This window comes from Bacillus rossius, chromosome 1, assembly GCF_032445375.1.
Source record: "Bacillus rossius redtenbacheri isolate Brsri chromosome 1, Brsri_v3, whole genome shotgun sequence".
NCBI lineage: Eukaryota > Metazoa > Arthropoda > Insecta > Phasmatodea > Bacillidae > Bacillus > Bacillus rossius.
This window is the reverse complement of record NC_086330.1, coordinates 322,961,967-322,981,863: the sequence shown is the minus strand read 5'-3', so window position 1 is coordinate 322,981,863 and position 19,897 is coordinate 322,961,967. Positions and strand designations below refer to the sequence as shown.

At 38.4% G+C, this 19,897-nt stretch overlaps 2 protein-coding genes across 3 annotated transcripts in view; one reads left to right on the top strand and one right to left on the bottom strand.

Annotated features, from left to right (window-relative positions):
- The window catches only part of LOC134527977 (gastrula zinc finger protein xLCGF3.1-like), a 137,098-nt gene extending 123,189 nt beyond the window's left edge, over positions 1-13,909 (top strand). The window contains exon 5 of the mRNA XM_063361108.1: positions 9,676-13,909. Coding sequence (XP_063217178.1) covers positions 9,676-9,836 — 161 coding nt within the window. The 3' untranslated portion in view covers positions 9,837-13,909. The remainder of the gene's footprint in view (positions 1-9,675) is intronic.
- A 111-nt stretch (positions 13,910-14,020) lies between these two features.
- Positions 14,021-19,897, bottom strand: part of LOC134527975 (uncharacterized) — a 144,758-nt gene continuing 138,881 nt past the window's right edge. For both annotated transcript variants that reach the window (XM_063361094.1, XM_063361095.1), the window contains one exon: positions 14,021-14,886. In XM_063361094.1, the coding sequence (XP_063217164.1) occupies positions 14,750-14,886 (137 nt within the window). In that variant the 3' untranslated portion in view covers positions 14,021-14,749. The remainder of the gene's footprint in view (positions 14,887-19,897) is intronic.

Genomic DNA, 19,897 nt, shown 5'->3' with positions numbered 1-19,897 from the left:
TTAAATTTTTCGTAGCGAGCTGCCGCGGCCGCACATCACGACGATCGCGCGACAACTGGTTGGCACCATGCAGCTACCTCACCCTTAACTAAGACAAAACAAAGGGAGGCAACCCCATGGGCCAGCCGACCAATCACAATGGAAAACGTTTCTCTCCAAGTCTGGAAAGACACATCACCCCACCTCAAGGCTCGCCCTGATTGGCTGGCAAGACTGCACCCAGTGAAAGTTCCAGTGTATTGCTGCGCATTTGTGCGTTCACATGCTGGGTTTTTACAACGATGCATTAACTTGGGGCGTGAAAAATAACTTGCTGGTGAAAATGTGTCGCGCCTGTGCCTTTCTTCTTTGAAAATTCTTCTAGAATGTTCTCGAAAGTTCCATACAGTCTTTCTACTCAGAATATGCCTTATAATATTGACAAAACATTAATTAATACACCTGTTAATGTAATAGATTAAGTAAACAAACAATAATAAAACATTACATTTCGTTCTATATGAAATGTAACCCAAATTAATAATAATCACTATTGAAACTCAAAACAAAATACTTGTAATGCTCCTGCATAATAAAATAAACATTAATAAATATAATTATAAAATATTCATAAAACCCTTAACATAAAACATTCCCAACTATAGCGTTACTAGTAGTAGGGGGCAGGAATTCTGCAATTTTACAGCGTTGTGTGATAGGCAAAAATGTGTACTGTGATGTGTGATTTTAAAGACTCTTATAAAAATTCATGCTTCCAACGATGTAATTTAATGGACTCATCCTGATTAACAAAGTCAACATTGGAATTGGTATTTGTCAGTATAAGTGGTATAAGTAAATAATTGTATCATTAAAAGATAGGGTTTCTTGGTTTTCAATTTGAAATGAATTATGCAAACATGTGTTGTTAGATAACTGTGTTTGTTTCTTTGCATTTAAAATTTGTTTTGTTTTAAAAATAACAGTGATAAATGCTGGTCCGCCTGAAAAAAGTAATGGTTGGTCAAAGTTTTTCATAACTACTAAAAATTACCAATGACCAGCATATTTTTCTGTCAGAAATATTAAGGTTTGAAAAGCTTTACATATGCAAATATTCATGAAAAATGAGTCACAGTATTCAGTGATTGTGACATTTATTAATTAAACTTAATTATTTCACTGAGTTCTAAAATAAATGTTGGATAAGTTACACCACGACAAAGTTGATATTTTCATAAAACTATAAATTCAGATTAATCTTAGGTTTATTGTTTAGTTGTGTAAGTCTTTGCATAGTATATGTTCCTTTCGTGTTTAAATGATATTTGAATGCCTTTGATTTATATTCTTAATTGTGACACAAATTTTGTTTGGAGTTATGTTTTGGTGTGCGAGGCTAGGCAGTGCTGCAGTTAGCAGCTGCGTCTGCTAACCACTCTGCCATGGGAGCAGCGTCTCCACAATTTCATACCACCTTTGGCAGGAAAAAAAATAATGAGTACGAGTACATTTCATGAAGAAAATGAACTTGTTATTTTCTTTAGTTTTACACTACTATTTAGATGATTTTTCAGTATTGACAGGCTCTTATAAATGAACTTAAAAAACCAAAAAGTTAAGCCACTGAACTAATTACAAATATTAAAAGAAAAAAAGGCAAAAATATAATTAAGAATTTTAGACATCAGTGATATTTAGGCCTCCACTAGCTGTCTCAAAGATAACAAGTGTCAGAAATGTATTTCTTACACTTGTCACATTTATTGATTTACTATGAATTTGTTTGGTATTTAAAATAATCCTTTAATAAAAATTAAAATGCATTCAACTATCATTTATTTAATATTTTGTTGTTAGAAGTGGGAAAACAGGTTTGAAAAGGATAGCTCAATTAATTAAATACATTTTATTTATCATCTAATATTGACTCTATAAATAAAGTTATACCAATTTAATTGTCTGTCCAAAAATTCATTACTCTTTATTTAGTCCACATTGTACTCTACCCACTGGAGCTCAGCTTGACAATGGCTCTTCCTACTGCTTGTTTCGTACCACGCACCTCTTGTCACAACACACTGCTTCGCACTCAAAGCTCCTAGAACAAGGGTGTCCTAGTTATGCCACTTCATGCAAAGGGACTCTGGGAACGTGCCGAACCCTTGAGAGATACAGAGAATCTCCGGGCTCAATGGCAAAGTGCTGGGGAAGGGGGATAACGAGGTGCGGCTGCTAGTTGGATTAGGCGCTGGGTAATGGAGGGATTGGCGCTACCTGCATCATGCCCCATCAACAGGAAGGCGCGTGGGCTGCTGGCCATCCTCGTCGCTAAAGTCCTTGTAACCTGCCTCTACCTTAAGGCTGTTTGTCCTGAACAGATAACACATCTGTTCAGGTATATTCCCTCAGTCGGTCCAAATGTACCACTTTCATTCGTCCCCTTTTTCCTCTCTGGATGCGGTAAACCAAATTTTTTAGTCATTTAAACATTTCCTGTGCTGCTTGAAGTTAAGCGCATTTGCTTTATTTTGTTATGGGTTGTTTAGCCACACCAAATCACTTTCCTGAAATCCAGTCGAGTTAGCCTTCATTTGGTACCTTGTCTTCATCCGGTTATGTTGCTAATCAAAGTCTTTTTTTTTATGGTCTCAATCTGTATGAGTGCCATACTCGCCTCAAGATGATTGCCATAGTTGGCGGTACTGGTTGGCTCTTGGCGAGGATGGCCAAACTTGACCTCACAGGGTAGTCTGAACTCCTGTCCAAACAATACTTGTAGGAGTGTATCCAGTCGAGTCATGAATGGCAACCTTATGTACCATCAGAAATAATTTGTTATGTTGATCCCAAAATTGTTGGTGGTTATTCACAACCTTGGCCAGGTGCTAATATATGGCCCTGTTTGTAGCATTGCACAATGAGGATTTGTTATATACAGATATTTTTTTTTGGGTAATAAGAATATTGATTAAGAATAACTTTGATATGAAGGATAATAATTATTTAATATGTAGATAAGGATAATGGTTCAGAGCTGTTAAGAATTGTTATTAATTACTTTGGTTAAATTTCATGGAAAGCCTTAAAATACTTATTTCCTTGAGATACTTAATTATTAATTTGAGGGTTAATTCCAGTCCATAATTAATTTGGATATTTGATAATTAATTTCAGTAATGGTTTTGTTCAAAGCAGTGTAAACTATAATTTTACAGGACATCATTTTTAAACTAAAATTCTAATACTGTATGAATTTCAACTTTGATTACCAAATTTTGAACATTGTATTTAAATTTGTTGGGTAATTTTATATTCTATTGGATATTGCTAGTGTAATATTTTGAGAATAGTCTGGAAGGTACCGTAAAACGGGGTGAATTGCAACAGGAGTGTGAATTGCAACAAAACATCGGAGTGTAATAATATCCTTCATGACGAAAAAACATATATCTTATGTGGTTTCTCGAATTCATTTTCATAATATACATAAAACAGGGTACCTAAAAAAATAATTTCCAATATGGCACCCGAATATTCCTTGGCGTGGCATTAACAGAATAAATAAGTAAAAATATATTACTTTTCAAAGAGGAAATAACTTTATCTAGAAAAATATTTTCCTCGTGTTAAGTTATATATTCAATGGTAAAAAATTATTCTTAGTGGTATCTTGTCATGATATTTAACTTAGGGAAACAACGTTGGAGGCTATTTAAATAGTTGAGAATTTTTTTCTGTAAAGTTAATCAAGCTGTCTAAAAGTGGGGTGAATTGCAACAGCTGTTTGTTGTGTGTGTTTGGCTAGAGGTTATGTCACAGGGTATACAATGTTAGTAATTTGATGTGTATTGACATCATAACAATAGTAAATCAGTGTAACTCGTTTCTCTAGTGTAATTATTGTTAAAATGCCGCGCGTTTATATTCGTGATTCATGCAGCAGACAATATAGAAAACATTCACAGGAAGTGTTGCAATGTGCAATGAGTGACATTGAAAAAGGCCTAGTATGCAGTGTCAGGAAAGCTGCTTTGAAATACAACCTTGACCATACAGTGCTTTCGCGATTCATAAAAAAGAAGAAAAAAGGTGAGACTACGACAGATTGGAGGACAACAGGTTTTACCTCCTGAAGTGGAGACCCTTATTGTCGACAGGTTAGTACAGGTGAGCGAGTGGGGTTATCCAATGGATGGCTATGATTTACGAATGATAGTAAAACATTATTTAGACAAAAGTGGTCGTCGTGTGAGCAAGTTTGCAAACAACATGCCTGGGAAAGAATTTGCTAGGTTATTTTTGAAACGACATAAGGGTAGACTTTCAGAGCGCATGTGTCAGAACATCAAACGCAGCAGGGCAGGCGTTTCCTATGATGAATTGAAGCTGTATTTTTCCCATCTTGATATATCACTATGTGATGTTCCACCATCCCACATCATAAATTATGATGAATCTAACCTACAAGATGACCCTGGTAGAAAGAAAATCATCGCAAAACGAGGAATTAAATATCCAGAACGTGTTGTCAATCACAGCAAATCTGCAACATCTGTCATGTTTGCAGCAGCAGGTAATGGTGATGGCCTACCACCCTATGTTGTTTACAAGGCACAACATTTATATGAGTCTTGGACAGTAGGTGGACCAAAAGGAGCACGTTACAACAGAACCATCTCTGGCTGGTTTGATGCCTCTTGCTTTGAGGATTGGGTGTCGGAAATTGCAATAAAATATTGTAACAAATTAGGACCTGGGAAAAAAGTCCTAATAGGGGACAATTTGTCATCACATCTCTCTCTTGACACCATTCAGAAATGTACCGAACATGATATTTCATTTGTCTTTCTTCCAGCCAATTCAACTCACTTGACACAACCTTTAGATGTGGCATGTTTTAGACCACTGAAGATGGCTTGGCGTACAATACTAACAGAATGGAAAAAAGGTCCAGGTAGGAAGGAATCATCAGTTCCAAAAACCACTTTTCCACATCTGTTGAAAACACTGATGTCCAAGATCGAACCTAACCAGAAGAAGAATGTAGTATCAGGCTTCAGGAAATGTGGAATTATTCCGATAGATGCTGAGGCAGTTCTTTCTCGTTTGCCTAACCACAGTCTACATTCTAGAGAAACCAATGGTGCTGTTGTTGATGACGTTGTAGTAAACATATTGCAGTCAATGCGGTACAATGACCTACCAAAACAACGTCAACAAAGGAAAAAAGTTCAAGTCGTGCCAGGTCGAAGTGTCAAAGGAATGGATTTTTGTGGTGATTCGGAAGAAACTGATGATCCCGAGGAGTGTGTTGTGCGTGATATATCAGAACCAATCACTGATAGAATAGAAGAGTTGATATCGGAGTCACCATCCACATCCCTAGAGACATTGGCACAACCTCACGTGATGCGAAATGGCAAGACATTTAAAAATGTTTCTAGTGTACAGATTGATTGTGTGAAAGAAGGAGACTGGTTGCTAGTACAATTTCTTAGCCAGTTTTATATTGGTGTGGTGCAAAAATCACCAGAACAAAAAGATGGCATGTTTCAGGGGAGTTTTTTGAGAGAGAAAAAAGTTCATTCTAAAGATCTCATTGGTGGTGGTCTTTTTGTGTACCCTCTAGTCTTAGATATTTGTGCATTTTCTTTTTCTCAAATTATAGGCAGAGTGAAACCTCCTTCTGTCTTAAGAAGAGGAGTGTTGAAATTTTCAACATCATCAGAAAAGTGGAATCAATAAGATGTGGCTTGAAATCTGTGTTAATTTAGATCACAAAATTTGCAGCTATATATAAATGTAAACAAGTGCAATGCGCATTTATTTTGAAATAATATGTTAACTTGTGTAAATTAGGCCCTAATGTTTTGCTTTTTTTTTTTAATTCTCTTAAGTTTTAATGATGGTAATGACTTGAAAATAATTTAATAAAAATCTATTCATGAATGTACTGTTGCATTTCACCCTTCCAGATGTCTTACTAGCAACATTCATAACAAAAACACTGTTGTTGCAATTCACCCCATTCGGGAGGTGAATTGCAACAGCAAAAAATTTATTAATTTATAATACTAATAATTTTAATTGCCGCATATACATTATAGATTTAGAAACTACCACCCAAGATAAGACTATAAAAATATATATGTTGGCAACATCATTATATACGAATGAACTTTGAGATTACAAAGTTTAAAATTGTTGCTATTCACCCCGTTTTACGGTACAGAAGGAAGAGCGGACAGGCGCGACACACTGGTGCCAGAAAGTCATTTTTCACTTTGTAAATGCGTGTTTGGGATTTACGCATCACGTGGACGCACAGCTGTAGCGACTGTCTGGAAGGGTCTCTAGAGGCTACCACTAGCCAGCCAATCGGGGCGAGCCCTGTCATGGAGTGATGCGCCCGTCCGAATTTCCTTATATGGTCATGTTTCTGAATTCTGTACTCTGGTCAGTTGGCCCATGGGGTTGCCTCCCTTGTCTTCACCTTTACAAGGGAAGGTAATCTCGTCGACCAAGTCACTTGTTGCTCGATCGTCGCCGAACTCGGTCACGTCGTCGGCAAGTCGCAAGACAAATGGAAAATTACTAAGAGATAATTTAACGCCTAGGGGCTGGGGCCAGGCCGTATTTTTTCAACCTAAGTTCATTGTTTTTCGGATTAATTAACTAGAGTTTTAGGCCCTAGGAGTCGGCATCGGCCCGACTTCGCGTGATTTCGGTCCGCGATCGACGGTACCTTGAGTTATGTAATTAACCAAGGGACATTACTAAAATATTATTTTTTTTTTGGCGAGTGACAAGACTCCTCGACCATCAACGGCAAGATGTATGGTGCTGTGGTATGTATTTGGACCTCATCCTATCAAAATTAAAAGACATCGTAAAAATTTGTATAAGAAAAAACAAAAACTATGCAAATAACAAATCTCTCGAACTAAATTCATTTGTAAAAATTGTGTACTGAGGCCATGTAATGATGACAAAAAACATTTTTTTTGAAAAGAAATAAACAAGGGTAATTTAATAAACTCTTTCATTTCCAAATAACGTAGAACGCAACCATTGTACTGAAAAATTCCTAAGGAACATTGTTTGTCTTTGTTTGTTTTGTTTCATTTCTATGTGTGCTCAGCCGGGCCACACATACGTAACATGTTGAACCTTTCCGCCATGCCATTGGACTGAGGATGTAAGGCTGTGATCCTTGTTTTCTTTGTCCCCAGTAACCAACACACCTCCTGGAATATAGTCAATTCAAAATTGTGGTTTGGTCTGAGTGCAGCTCCGTCAGTACCCCAAATCCACAGATGAGGTTGTTGATTAGTGCGTCCGTCATGGAGGTGGCTTACTGGTTAGGAAGAGCATAAGCATCTGGCCACTTACTGAATTATTCAGTCACCACCAATATATACCGGTTACCATTGTTAGTCTTGGAAATGTCAATGGCTATCCTCTAAAATGGGACTCCAACATTGTAGCACCTAATTTTTCAAGGACTAAGGTACTGTAGCCCTTTTTTTGGTATGAAGGTATTTCATTGTTTACACCAAACCTCTACATCCTAATAGCACCTCAACCAATTGTAGTGCTGAAGAATCTTGGCTAGTTTTATTAACACCTTGATGGCAACCCGAGGTCCCATCATGCATTTCTTTCAGCACTTCTGGTACTAAGCTCGTCAGGAGAAGGTTAAGTGACCTTAATACCTACTCGTTGGAATGATAATTGGCTTCATGTTTTAAGCACACAAGAACCAAGGCAGTTACATGGAATAATACTCACTGTTATTTAGTACTTCTTAACTCACTTTACACAGTTGCACAAGTAAGGTGCTGCAAAAAACAAGTAATGTCCCTTAGGATATAAATATTAAATAATGAAGAAAAGAAGTTTGGCAGGACTTGTGTGAAGATTTGATATATTTAAGGTTGATTGCAGTTAAATCAGTGAACAAATAAGTTGAAGGTCTCATGTCATGCTAAACATAACCATTGCATTGAGCAGCCTTTCCTCGACTGACTAATGATCAATGCTGTTCCAATCCTTATAAACCTCCATTCCCTCCTTCTCATGATAATAAAATTTAAAAGAAGATTAATTTTCTGCTTAGTTTCCACAATTAAATGTGCTTAACAGTTTCAATTGACTGACTTTATGAACTCCCTGCTGCTGGTTAGCATTTTCACTATCGTTTTACGTCATACTTCTTAGCCCTTAAAGCCCAGCTCCCAGCCCTGTTGGTACAGTAGAACCCTGTTATAATGTTCCTGCATATAATGTTTTCCTGCTTATAATGTCATATTTATAAAGTCCCAATATTTCCCCCATAAGGACAATGTATTTATTTCCTGCATATAACGTTCATAAATAGTGTAATTTCCTGCTTATAATGTTTGCTTTCAAACATTCAATAAATGGGGGAAAAATGTTTTAAAACCAAATTATTACAACACTTACGATAAAAAGTTTCCTTTATGTATGTTTATGTTTACCGTCACTGCCATACAATACATGAAGTTTGTTAAAATACAATTTTATCCAATATACTGAAGGTACACAATGTTCGTAGTTACGTATAAGTTGGCACCCGTAGTCAACTCTTCTCTTCTTTGCCATTCCAGTGGGTATTCACTGTATTCAGATGCACGTACATAGTCCTACGATATTTAAGTTGCCAACCATTGAGCGAGGGCATAACTAAAAGTGTTTTCTATTGCTTAAAATTAATTTTTTTTTTTTCATTCATACGTAAGAATCCCAAAATTAAACATTTTCAGGTGGCAAAGGAGTAGACGTTCTCACTCTTAATGTTGTCATCATGAATCGTGAGACAATTTTACAAAAAATGTGGCAGTGTATCTTTAAAGACAAACAAAATTTAACCAGGGAACAAGACGAAGTTGAAAAATTGTTGGCTTGTTTCAAAAAATTAATGTATCAAGTATACTATCTTTGGTTTTAACATTAAAGTTGTTTACATAGCTTGATGAGTCCATTGGTACAAAGCTCGAACATTGTTAAGTGCTAAATTGAGATTTCCTGCTTATAATGTTTTCCTGCTTATAATGTTTTTTTCTTGTGCTCCCTTGAAAAACATTATAACAGGGTTCTACTGTACTGCCCACCTTACACCGCGCTCACCGAGGACACAGTAGGAGTGGAACATAAATGTGAAAAAATAACATTCACGCCTTCACGGGAATATGGAGGGTGCAAAATGTGCAAAGTATTACATGTTGTTCATATGTCACTGCAAAACAGACTGGTAGTAATCTTTTTCTTTTAAATTCAGTCGTTCGTGACGTCACTCCTGCTCCGTGCCCCTGGAAGTGGCGTCCCTAGAGCAAACACTGCTTTCCGGCTCGGGTCACTGCCAAGGCCAGAAATGATCACTGTCGTTTCACTGTTTCACCAACAGCTTTAATTTCTTAATTATTATTTTCTAGACAAGTGCTGTGCCACGTAGCTCACCTAAATTCTGCTGTGTCAATTGGGATGCCTGTATAGTCACTTCTCGGTGTGCATCCACAACAATAAACCAGCAATTCCATTGACCCCACTGTGAGTATTCTTCTAACGCAGTTTCCCTTCCTGGTAGTTGTGAGGGTCAAGCGTAATGTGTTAAACATACATTGGCTGATTATGTGAGCCAGCTAGTCATGTTTTTCGTCTCCCATTTCTCAGCATGTAGGCAGTCCAGTGGAACACACGGGCTAAATGGTCCATGCACCTGCCTCCCCAGGGAAGGTTGCTCTCTTGCTGCTCTGGTGCCGGGCAAGCTGAACCAGCGTTTCCGCAAGACCCGGAAACGCAGCAACATCAGGTTTATTACACATGATTTATAATTAAGGCTATTGCTTATGCTGAACCTTTCACAACTTTTAATATTATACCTAATTCTTATTGAAAAAAAAAAATAGCGTGTATGCATGTTACAAATTATACTTCTGTTTCATTTAATACACTAAGCTATTTTGGAAAAATTTAATTATAACTTTTGTAACAGAAAAGTATTTTACAGCACAATGGATTATACGTATATACAATACTGATGTCGATTAGGGTTATGCCCTCCTTTAAGCTTGATGTGCCTTTCCCCGCTCACCCCCCACTCCACCTCTACCCACGAACACACTCTATAACCACCATGTATTTTTAAACCTTCCGCCAGCAGTGTGTATTGTATTTCATTTCACCACTGCCATGTACCCCATTGCTATTTAATTGTTTAATTTATAGTATAATTGTTAATTTTACTTTTTATTTTCATGCCCCAAGTGTGTATTTTTTTCATGTTAGAATGTATGACAGAACAATGCTATGCGCAAACATTATGAAACACACACTCATTTGAAAGGTTTACCTTTGAACTTTAATCTAAACATGCAACTAAGAATGTAATACTGTTAGCTTGAGATAGTTGTAATTTAATTAGCAAAATATTGAAGGTTTTATATTGTTTCATTCATATTGCATTTTTGAATGAGACCTAGCAGTCATTTGGGATAATTTTATGTGGCCGTGACACTCCAGTCTTGCCAGATCACCACACCTCGAGGACATCACTGTTTCGAGAACTGATCTAATGACATCTGCTGTCTGCTCATTTATTTAAAAACCCTTATATTGTTCTTGATGCCAACTCTAGGTGGTAGACTGTTCAACTTAAATAATTTCAATTTCTCTTGCGCATTTTTGACGTCAACTACGAACTTGCTTTTTCCAATTCAGGTGGTGCCCTCGATTGCAATTAAACTAATTATGTGCCTTTGGCTTTTTAGTACAGTTGGATGAGACTGCAGATTTTTGGGTTGAAAACCAAGTTCAGTAATAACACTCCCAAGTCAAGTCCACACTTGATAATTTTTTAGTCGAATAGTTGAGTTCTTCAAAATCGAGCTGAGCTTAAGTAATTGCAGAACTTTAGAGATTTATTTTATGATCATGGTGTATATTTCAATTTACCATTAGCATTATATATTAAAGTTCTTATTTGTCTTCAATGAGAGAGTCATTTGTGTCATATGAAAAAGTAAAATATAACTATCAATCATACCTATTCATTATTTATTTTAAAATTTAGTATTTTATTCACACTGGATACTGGGAAACTCAGTAAATGTCAAGAAAACTCATGGGGTTAAGTGATTTAAATATGAGAAAATATTGATAATAGCTTAAACAATGTTTTCCCCATTTTAAATGATTTTAACTATCCTACATTTTCCTTAGATGGTAATTATGAAGGAGAGAATCTTTTCTACAAAAACTCCAAAATTCTATTTTGAAACTTCCTAATGTGTTTTCTATGAGAGCTTTGTGATACATGAAGTAGGTACCGTATTTACTCGCATATAGGTCGCGGCAATTTTGCCAGATTTGATGGGAAAAAAAAGAAGTGCAACCTATATGTGAAGAAAATTTTTTTAAAATATTTGAGGAATTTTTTTGGCAATATTTTGCTTTAAAATGTGAAAAGGAAGTTTATATAGGTATAGGCAAATTTATTTACAATGTACACATACAGCGAAACCCCTTATTTACGTTACCGTTATTTGCACTATATTCTTCAGGTCCCGTTTAGTTCCCATTTAGTCCAATACAATACTTTCATGCAAATTACGTCTCAAAAATCGATTCCATCCCGCTATTTACATCACGTAACAACCATAAACAACCAGAAAATACCGTGGGTACTTTAAGAGTAGATAAGATTAGCTAGTAAGCCTAAAAACATCGTGAAAAACATAACGTTTAGTCGGCAATGAACATTTTAAATCGCAAAATATACATATTTTATAACATGAAAAGTTGCTTTTGTTTGCAAACATGTAATAATTTAAGCCTAGGCGTGTAAAAGTCCGAGTAATTATAGCAGGAGACAATCTAAAATGCACGAGGGAAAAACGTAAACTCACGAATGTATAAACGTGGCCGATTGTTAAGTTCTGATATTGTATTTATGTCACAACTTAGCTGAAATACTGGTACGAGACAAACTTCACAAGATAAAATGAGCGGAGTCTTGGTAACTGTTTTATACATATTTTATAATTTCGGAAGTATTGTACAGTTGACGCATATTTTTTAAACTAACAATTTATTTCTGGGGATCGTAATTAATTAATTATTGGTATCAAGACATCAAGATGAACGTAAACTTGAACATGCCACGGCAGCGAGAAAACTGGTGCGTATACCAATAAACTGGTATTAGAACTGGACAAAACTGGTACATGGGAGGTGGTGCTTATATTTTTTTCCGCTAAGCTCGCATCTATTGGCTGGCTGCTGATGGAAGGTCATGAGTCTGGGCGGAGCGTTGAGTGAGTTATACTGCACATGCGCAACTCAGAGAACAGAGAGAGCCAGCCGGCGGCTACGCCGCGCCGTAACAACAGCTGATCGAGTACAATGACCTTTCTCCGCGCACAGCGCGCTATTGACGGTAAATTTCCATCAATTTGCTGCCCTTTTTTTAATTTTCTTTACTGTGGTGCAATGCGTATGTGTAATGAATTACCGGTGCGACCTATATGGGGGGAATCTTAAATACCAAATTCAAGACCTCAAATTATGGGTGCTACCTATATGCGATGGCGACCAATATGCGAGTAAATACGGTAGTTCACCATTTTAAAGAGTGGTTAGGTGGTATGGTTAGCTACATAACAAATACTTTAAAATTGTTTGAATGATTTGTTAGCTTAGTATAGCTACAATAGAAATTCTGAAAAACTGTTTGAATGATTAGATATATTAAAATTACATAAAATAGTAATAAGTGAGGTTAAAATAATTACCGTATAAATTCATGTCAGAGTGTTAATGTAGCCATCCCATCCAAAATAATTGTTCTTACGATTTAAAGCTATTTTTCATGTTCCTTGTAATGACCCAAGTTATTGCCCTTTCTGCTTGATACACAGTTTAATTAATTATTTATTATGTTGTTTTCTGATATCATTTCAGTAACAGCTTTTTATTTCTTTTAAAAAAAGTATTTATGGATTTGCCGTACATTTTACGATCATAATTTACATTGTTTCATGCTTTTTAAGGTGTTCTTATGATTTTCTTGCTTTATAGTGAATAAACCCCTTGAGGTTATTTTTATGTGTTTATTTATTTGTGTAGTTACGTTTTTATTTGCTTTAACATATTTTTTAAGTGTTGCTTATTTTTTTCTTTATCTGTAAATGTTTCTTAATGTAATTTTTTGTGTTTTTTTTTTTGCCATAGATCTTTGTTTGAACGAGTAGGTGCAATATGTGAAACATGTAAGAACTTTTGTTTTTGACAAAAATAATTATGTCCACCCATTAATAGAGGTCAGGTGTCACCCATTGTACTAGATAGTCAAAGATATGAAGATATATGGTGAAACACTTTCTTGTTTGTGCTGAAAAGGCAATATTATTGATTGCTGCTGTAGCAGAAAAAAAAAATGTAAATTAAAGAATTTAAAAATATTTTAATTTAATAGTTGGTCTGAGGTGTTACAAATGTGATATATAGCATTCAAAAATGGTATCTCTTCCAGTGTTTTGAAACATAAATAGTGGAAGAAACGTTTTACGTCTTTTTGGCAATGTAATAATGAAAACTATACTTAAAGAAAATGGTGCAAATATGTATACAAGATTAGGTTGGGAAATGTTAGCAAAATAATGGTACCTTATTTTATGCTTATTATACATGTCAAATATTTAAAGAGTTATAAAACACGATCGAGTCTCATATTGTTGAGTATAAAGAACTCTAATTTTGAAATGAGTCAAGGTTTAGCTACCTACTCGCCTCCGCTCGTTTTCAAGTCTCGAACCATCCCTAGAAACAACTGCATTTAGAACTGTTTTCAGGCATAATTCATTAAATTTTAAAGGGGAGAGATGTGAAACTGAAAGATACCATCTTGATTTCAACATGATCTTCATGCCCATGTTACCAAAGTTTTGGTTCACTGCAGTACGGTTTACCGTGGCAAGAGCCACACGTATACACAGAAACATATAAAAAATCAACAGTATTCACTTTCACCTTTTATTGGTTCATCAAAACTTTTCTCTAATGGTTTTTGTATTAAATGCACCACTGTTGCAATGTAAAAAAGTAGGAAGTGCTTTCGCATGGAGCAGGAAAGTTATGCAAGAACACTATAAGGAAAATTATCGTGAAAGTAAAAAAAAAGGTAATCATGGGAATTTATAAATCCTGGTTACACAAAGTGAGGTTCTACTGTATTCCTAGATGTTCATTCATACCATACAAACATTGGGTGAACATTTGACTGTCTGGATGCACTCTAGTGAGGTTCGTGTTTTGCTGCCTTAACCAGTCTTATCAATTGGTTGTTCAAAAATTATTTGACTAAATATATCTTCTTGCAAGTATTACTATCATTACTACAAGACATTTTCCATTTTCATAGGAACAAAATGAAAACTTTTTTTTACTAAAAAACAATAAAGTTACAAAAAAACAATTGTGACAAAATCCTTTTCCTTCAATCTGTTTCTCTTCTATGATTAAGGAATGTCTTAGCAAAATATTTTACTTGCAGAACTTGATTATTAATTTTTTTTTTGATTTCCCTCCAAACAAGAAAAAGATGGGCTTGTATTATGCATGAAAATATACAACATTATTTGTTTACAGCATTCACTATACAAATTTACACGCACTGTTGAGTTGAGTAAGTTTTGCTTGTAATGAATCAACCTACATTCCTCCCCCCTCCTCTCCACTGGTGCTTGTCTCAGCGGCCAGTTGCAGAATCTTGCAGCTTTTGGTCGATCCACGTCCTGTAGTAGGCGATGTTGGAGTAGACGCCGGGCTTGTTGGGCCGGCCGCAGCCTTGCCCCCAGCTGACGATGCCGAACAGAGTGAAATGTCCTGTGCAGAACACAGAGTGTCAGACCACTTGCCTCTTGCTAAGGTGACCTGGGCTCACTTCCCGGCAGGGTCTACAGGATTGTAATTTTTTTAAATTGGGAAATGCAGTGAGCCAGCAGATTCCAGATCTATTAAGAGTTACTCCAGTTTCCATTCCTCGTTCCCTCCTAGCTCTCTCTCAGCTGAACAGCAATGTCTAGGGACTGGAAATTTATGTGAAATATCACAAAATCCTATATATTTAACTAACAGCTTTATCGATGTGATTGTGATGAAATGAGCTTATATTTCAATTTAAAACCCCCCAATTACTCATTAGTTTTTGTTGCAAACGGTGGCCAACTAAACTGTAATTTAGTTCTGCAATTCTTGAAATTCACTGCAAATTTAATCTCGAATCCATGACCTTTATTTACTTTTTTTATATTTTGGTTTTGAACCACGACTTGTTTTGTTATAGATAAATCCAGCATTCAAGCTCCTATTGTGTTACATTTTGTTAGATAGCACATTACTAGTATTTACTTATACACCAAGTCCTCTCAACTTACATCTTCAGTTACATTTTTATTTCGTCAATCACCAACTAAAGTTACATTTGATCAAGCTATGTGGCCATCTTTTTCCAACTGTCCACTAGTCTCCAATGCGGCCAATGTTACAGACTTAAATATCCCACACTCCTCCCCCACATAACCATTTGGAAGAAGAATAGGTATATAAACCAATACTAAAAAGAAAGTACAAATACACTAGAGAACACAAACCAGTCACTCACGCCTACATTACAAAGAGTACAACAAACGAATACATTGTTGCCAACAAATGTCCTACACTGCAGATAACACACTATACATCAGTAACCTTCTTTGGTACTCTGTCTCTCATCGGGTACCTACGATCCTTAACAGTGCTGTTGCCGAGTGAAGATGCCTCTACAGGAAATCCTTTGAATTGCTCGTCCTCCATCTGCCTGCATATGACGTACTGCTGTTTCCTAAAACCTGTTGGTCCGTACCGATGTCACTGTCAAGCACACTCTTCCCCCTTCCTATTTCACGACTCTCACTGACCATTATAGCTGGACGGAACCGCTTGAAGAAGACACCAGTAACCATCCCTGGTGTAACACGCTTTACTTTCCCAACAGTATCACGAACCTTGGCAGTGACTGACTCTGAGGGAGTTCTCGCACCCTGAGGCGCTACTGCAGCCCAAGTACTCGTGCCACTGTCTACGCCGTGCTGGTCGAAGGGTGGCACAAATGTCTGAAATGGGGAAAATAATCTGATCTGATCTGATCAAGATGACGATGGAAAACACCTCCTCCAATACCATTTACCCTGTAAGTGAGTGGACCCAGTTGGTCAACTATGATGCCTCGATCCCACTTGTTCTCTCCGCGCCCATAGACTCGAAAAGTCACTGCACTGCCAGGCGAAAAAGTGTCCGACCTGCACCGAGGTGAAGAAGCAGGAGGTGGTTGGTGGGTAGCAACCATGGCTGCTACGGAAGGTGTAACCAGGGAGAGTCTACTTCGCAATACCCTGCCAAACATCAAACTGCTGGGACACTCTCCAGTAACAGCATGAGGCGTCATCCTGTAGCTCAGAAGGAACCTAGGGAGTGCCACCTCCATTGGCACCCCAGAGTGGAGAATGGCTTTGATCTTCTGCTTGAACGTCTTGACCATGTTCTCAGCTTGCCCGTTGGTTGCTGGGTGGTATGGTGGGGAAAATGTGTGTCTTATGGCATTCTGACGGCAGAAATGTTGAAACTCTTCCGATGCAAACTGGGGGCCATTATCCGATACAACCGCTCCGGGAAGCCATGCGTTGCAAACCACCCACGCAATTTGTTGATAACGGCTATGCTGCTAGTACTTGTGAGTTCACACACTTCAGGCCACTTAGAGTAGCTGTCCACTAACACCAAGAAGTTCTTTCCCAGGAAGGGACCAGCAATGTCCACATGTACTCTATGCCACGGCTTGCCAGGCCATACCCATGGCAGAAGGATAGACTTATCAGGCATAGACTTCTCCCGCAAACACGACTCACACAATGTTGTGACCTTTTCCAATGTATCATTTAACTTCGGCCACCAAACGTAAGACCGTGCTAGAGCTTTCATTTTACACACCCCAAAATGGCTGGAATGCAATTCCTGCAAAATTTACTCTGTAGAGACAATGACACGACCACTCTGTGGCCCCACATCAGCACTCCCTGCTCAAGCGTCAATTCCAGCCTTCTTGTGTAAAATGGTTTCAAAGCCTCTTCAACCTCTGACGGCCAGCCATCACGAACGCACAACAATACTTTGCTCAAAACCTGGTCACGCTCTGTAGCAATCCTAATGGCTTGTGCCGTCACTGGTAAAAACTCAGCCTTTGCAATGTGCAGATATGAAAACTCTTCTGAAACCTCTACCCGGTGCAACGGCAGCCTGGAAAGGGCATCTGCATTGGAGTTTGCTGGACCGCTCACATACTGTACCTCATAGTCAAATCCTTGCAACAAAAAAGCCCAGCGCTGTAGGCGATTTGCAGCCAATTGAGGAATGCCGCAATGGTTGCCAAATATGTGCGTTAGGGGCTGGTGATCGGTAACCAGGCAGAACTTCCGCCCATACACATACTGGAAGAATTTCTTGACGCCAAAAACAATTGCCAAGGCTTCCCTATCTAACTGCGAATAGTTCTTCTCGGCTTCTGACAATGTACGAGAAGCAAACGCAATTGGCTTCTCCGAGCCATCCAGATACACATGACTGATCACCGCCCCGAGGCCATATGGGGAAGCATCACACGCCATCTTGATAGGCAACTCAGGGTCATAGTGGGCCAGTACAGTAGATGAAACAATTAAATCCTTGAGCTGCTTGAAGGCAACGTCGCACTGCGAGGTCCAACTCCAACGACATCCTTTCTTCAAAAGCCCATGCAAGGGTGCGAGGATTGTAGAGAGGTTAGGTAAGAACCGAGCATAATAGTTTACCAACCCCAGCCATGCGCGCAGCTGCTTAAGATCTTGCGGAACTGGTGCACCCACAACTGCACTGACCTTATCGCCGCAAGTATGTAGCCCCTCTTTGTCAATAGTGTGACCCAAAAATGTTACTGAAGGCTGAAAGATTTTACACTTCTTAGTATTTACCTTGAGACCATATTTGTCTAGACGCTGGAATACTGTACCCAGGTTTATCCAGTGCTGCTCCCTTGTCGGACCAGTAACCAGAACGTCATCTTGAAAGAAAACCACTCCGTCTAGGCCCTGAAGGACCTGCTCCATTGTACGCTGAAAAATGGCCGGACAGGACACAATTCCGAATGGTAGTCTGCTGTATCTGAAAAGACCCCTGTGTGTATTGATTGTGCACAATTCTTGAGATGCCTCATCTAACTTTAACTGCTGGAATGCCTGAGACAAATCTACTGTAGAAAATTCCTCACCACCCTTCAACTTTGCAAACAGCTCTTCCACCCTGGGTAGGGGGTAATACTCTGCTACTAATCCAGGATTTACAGTTATTTTAAAATCAGCACATATGCGTACACTGCCATCACTTTTTGCCACTGGCACAATCGGTGTAGCCCATTTACTGAATGTTACAGGGTGCAGAATGTGCAGCCCTAACAGTCTGTCTAGCTACGTGTCCACCTTGCTTTTTAGTGCAAACGCAAGGGTCCTGGCAGGCAAAAACACAGGAGGAACATGTTCCTTTAGTCGTAAGGAGACCTGCCCGCCAGTAAATGTTCCCAGGCTCTCATCAAAAACCAGTGGATATCGCCTTACCAAGCTGTTAAACAACTCCCCCTTTTGCTTCTCTGATGTCTCGATATGATACAAGTGCGGTCGTTGTAAATGTAAAGCATCATATCAGTCTCTCCCTAGCAAGGGTGGACCACCATTTGGTACTATAAAAAGATCTAATTCTGCAGTCTCAGGCTGTCCCTTTACTTTCACGGGCACCCTCAACGTACCACACGGACTCATCACCTCATTTGTATAAGACTTCAATCTGACATTGGTAGGCCTCAAGGGATGGGTTGCAAACAATTGTTTGTAGGTATGTTCTGATATGGCGGATATAGCAGCACCGCTGTCCACTTCCATGTCTAACTGTACTTCCCCAACCAAAACAGGTATTACCCATGGCTTTGGTTTTGTTCCAGTTGATATACAAAACACTGATGTGAACTCACCTTCCCACCGATCTACGAGGCCAACTTGGTTCTCTGCACCATCATGTACCACAAAGTTGTGTGCTCTCGACTCACCCTTCTTTGACATCGCTTGATTTGGACACATGCGTTGCAAATGACCCAGCCGTTTACAATTGTTGCACCTATAACTCTTAAATTTACAGTCTTTCACCACATGGTTAGCCCTACCACAGCAAAAGCATTTCACTGTTCCTAACCCTTTTTCATCTACCTTCCTGGGCCTAAACTTGACTACATTTACAGCCTCGGTCACTGGAGGCGTCTGACAAGGTACCTCACTAACCTTCAAATCTGCCATACCTAAAGATGCATTATCCATAGCCGCTTCATACGCAGCTGCAAGTGCTACGGCATTCTCAAACGTGATGTCTTCTGGTTCCAAGTATAACCTATGTGTTATATGTTTATCTCTTACCCCGACCACAAATTGGTCACGCAAAGCCGAGTCTAAAAACGTCCCAAAATTACAATACCTGGTTAATTTCCGTAACCCAACCACAAAGTCAGAAATTGTTTCGCTATCTTGTTGCACACGCTTGTGGAAATTGTGCCGTTCAGCTATGACCGATGGCTTGGGAGAATAATGATCACTCAACAACTTCAAAAGTTCCCTGTACCTCACGTCCTGAGGTTTCTTTGGTTCGCACAAATTCCGTAAGACTTTGTATGTTTCTTTGCCTAATAACGATATCAAAATTGCGTGCCGCTTCGCTTGGTCCTCTTCTTTATCACTGACGCAATTGGCAATAAAACACTGTTCCAGCCGCTCAGCGTACGATTCCC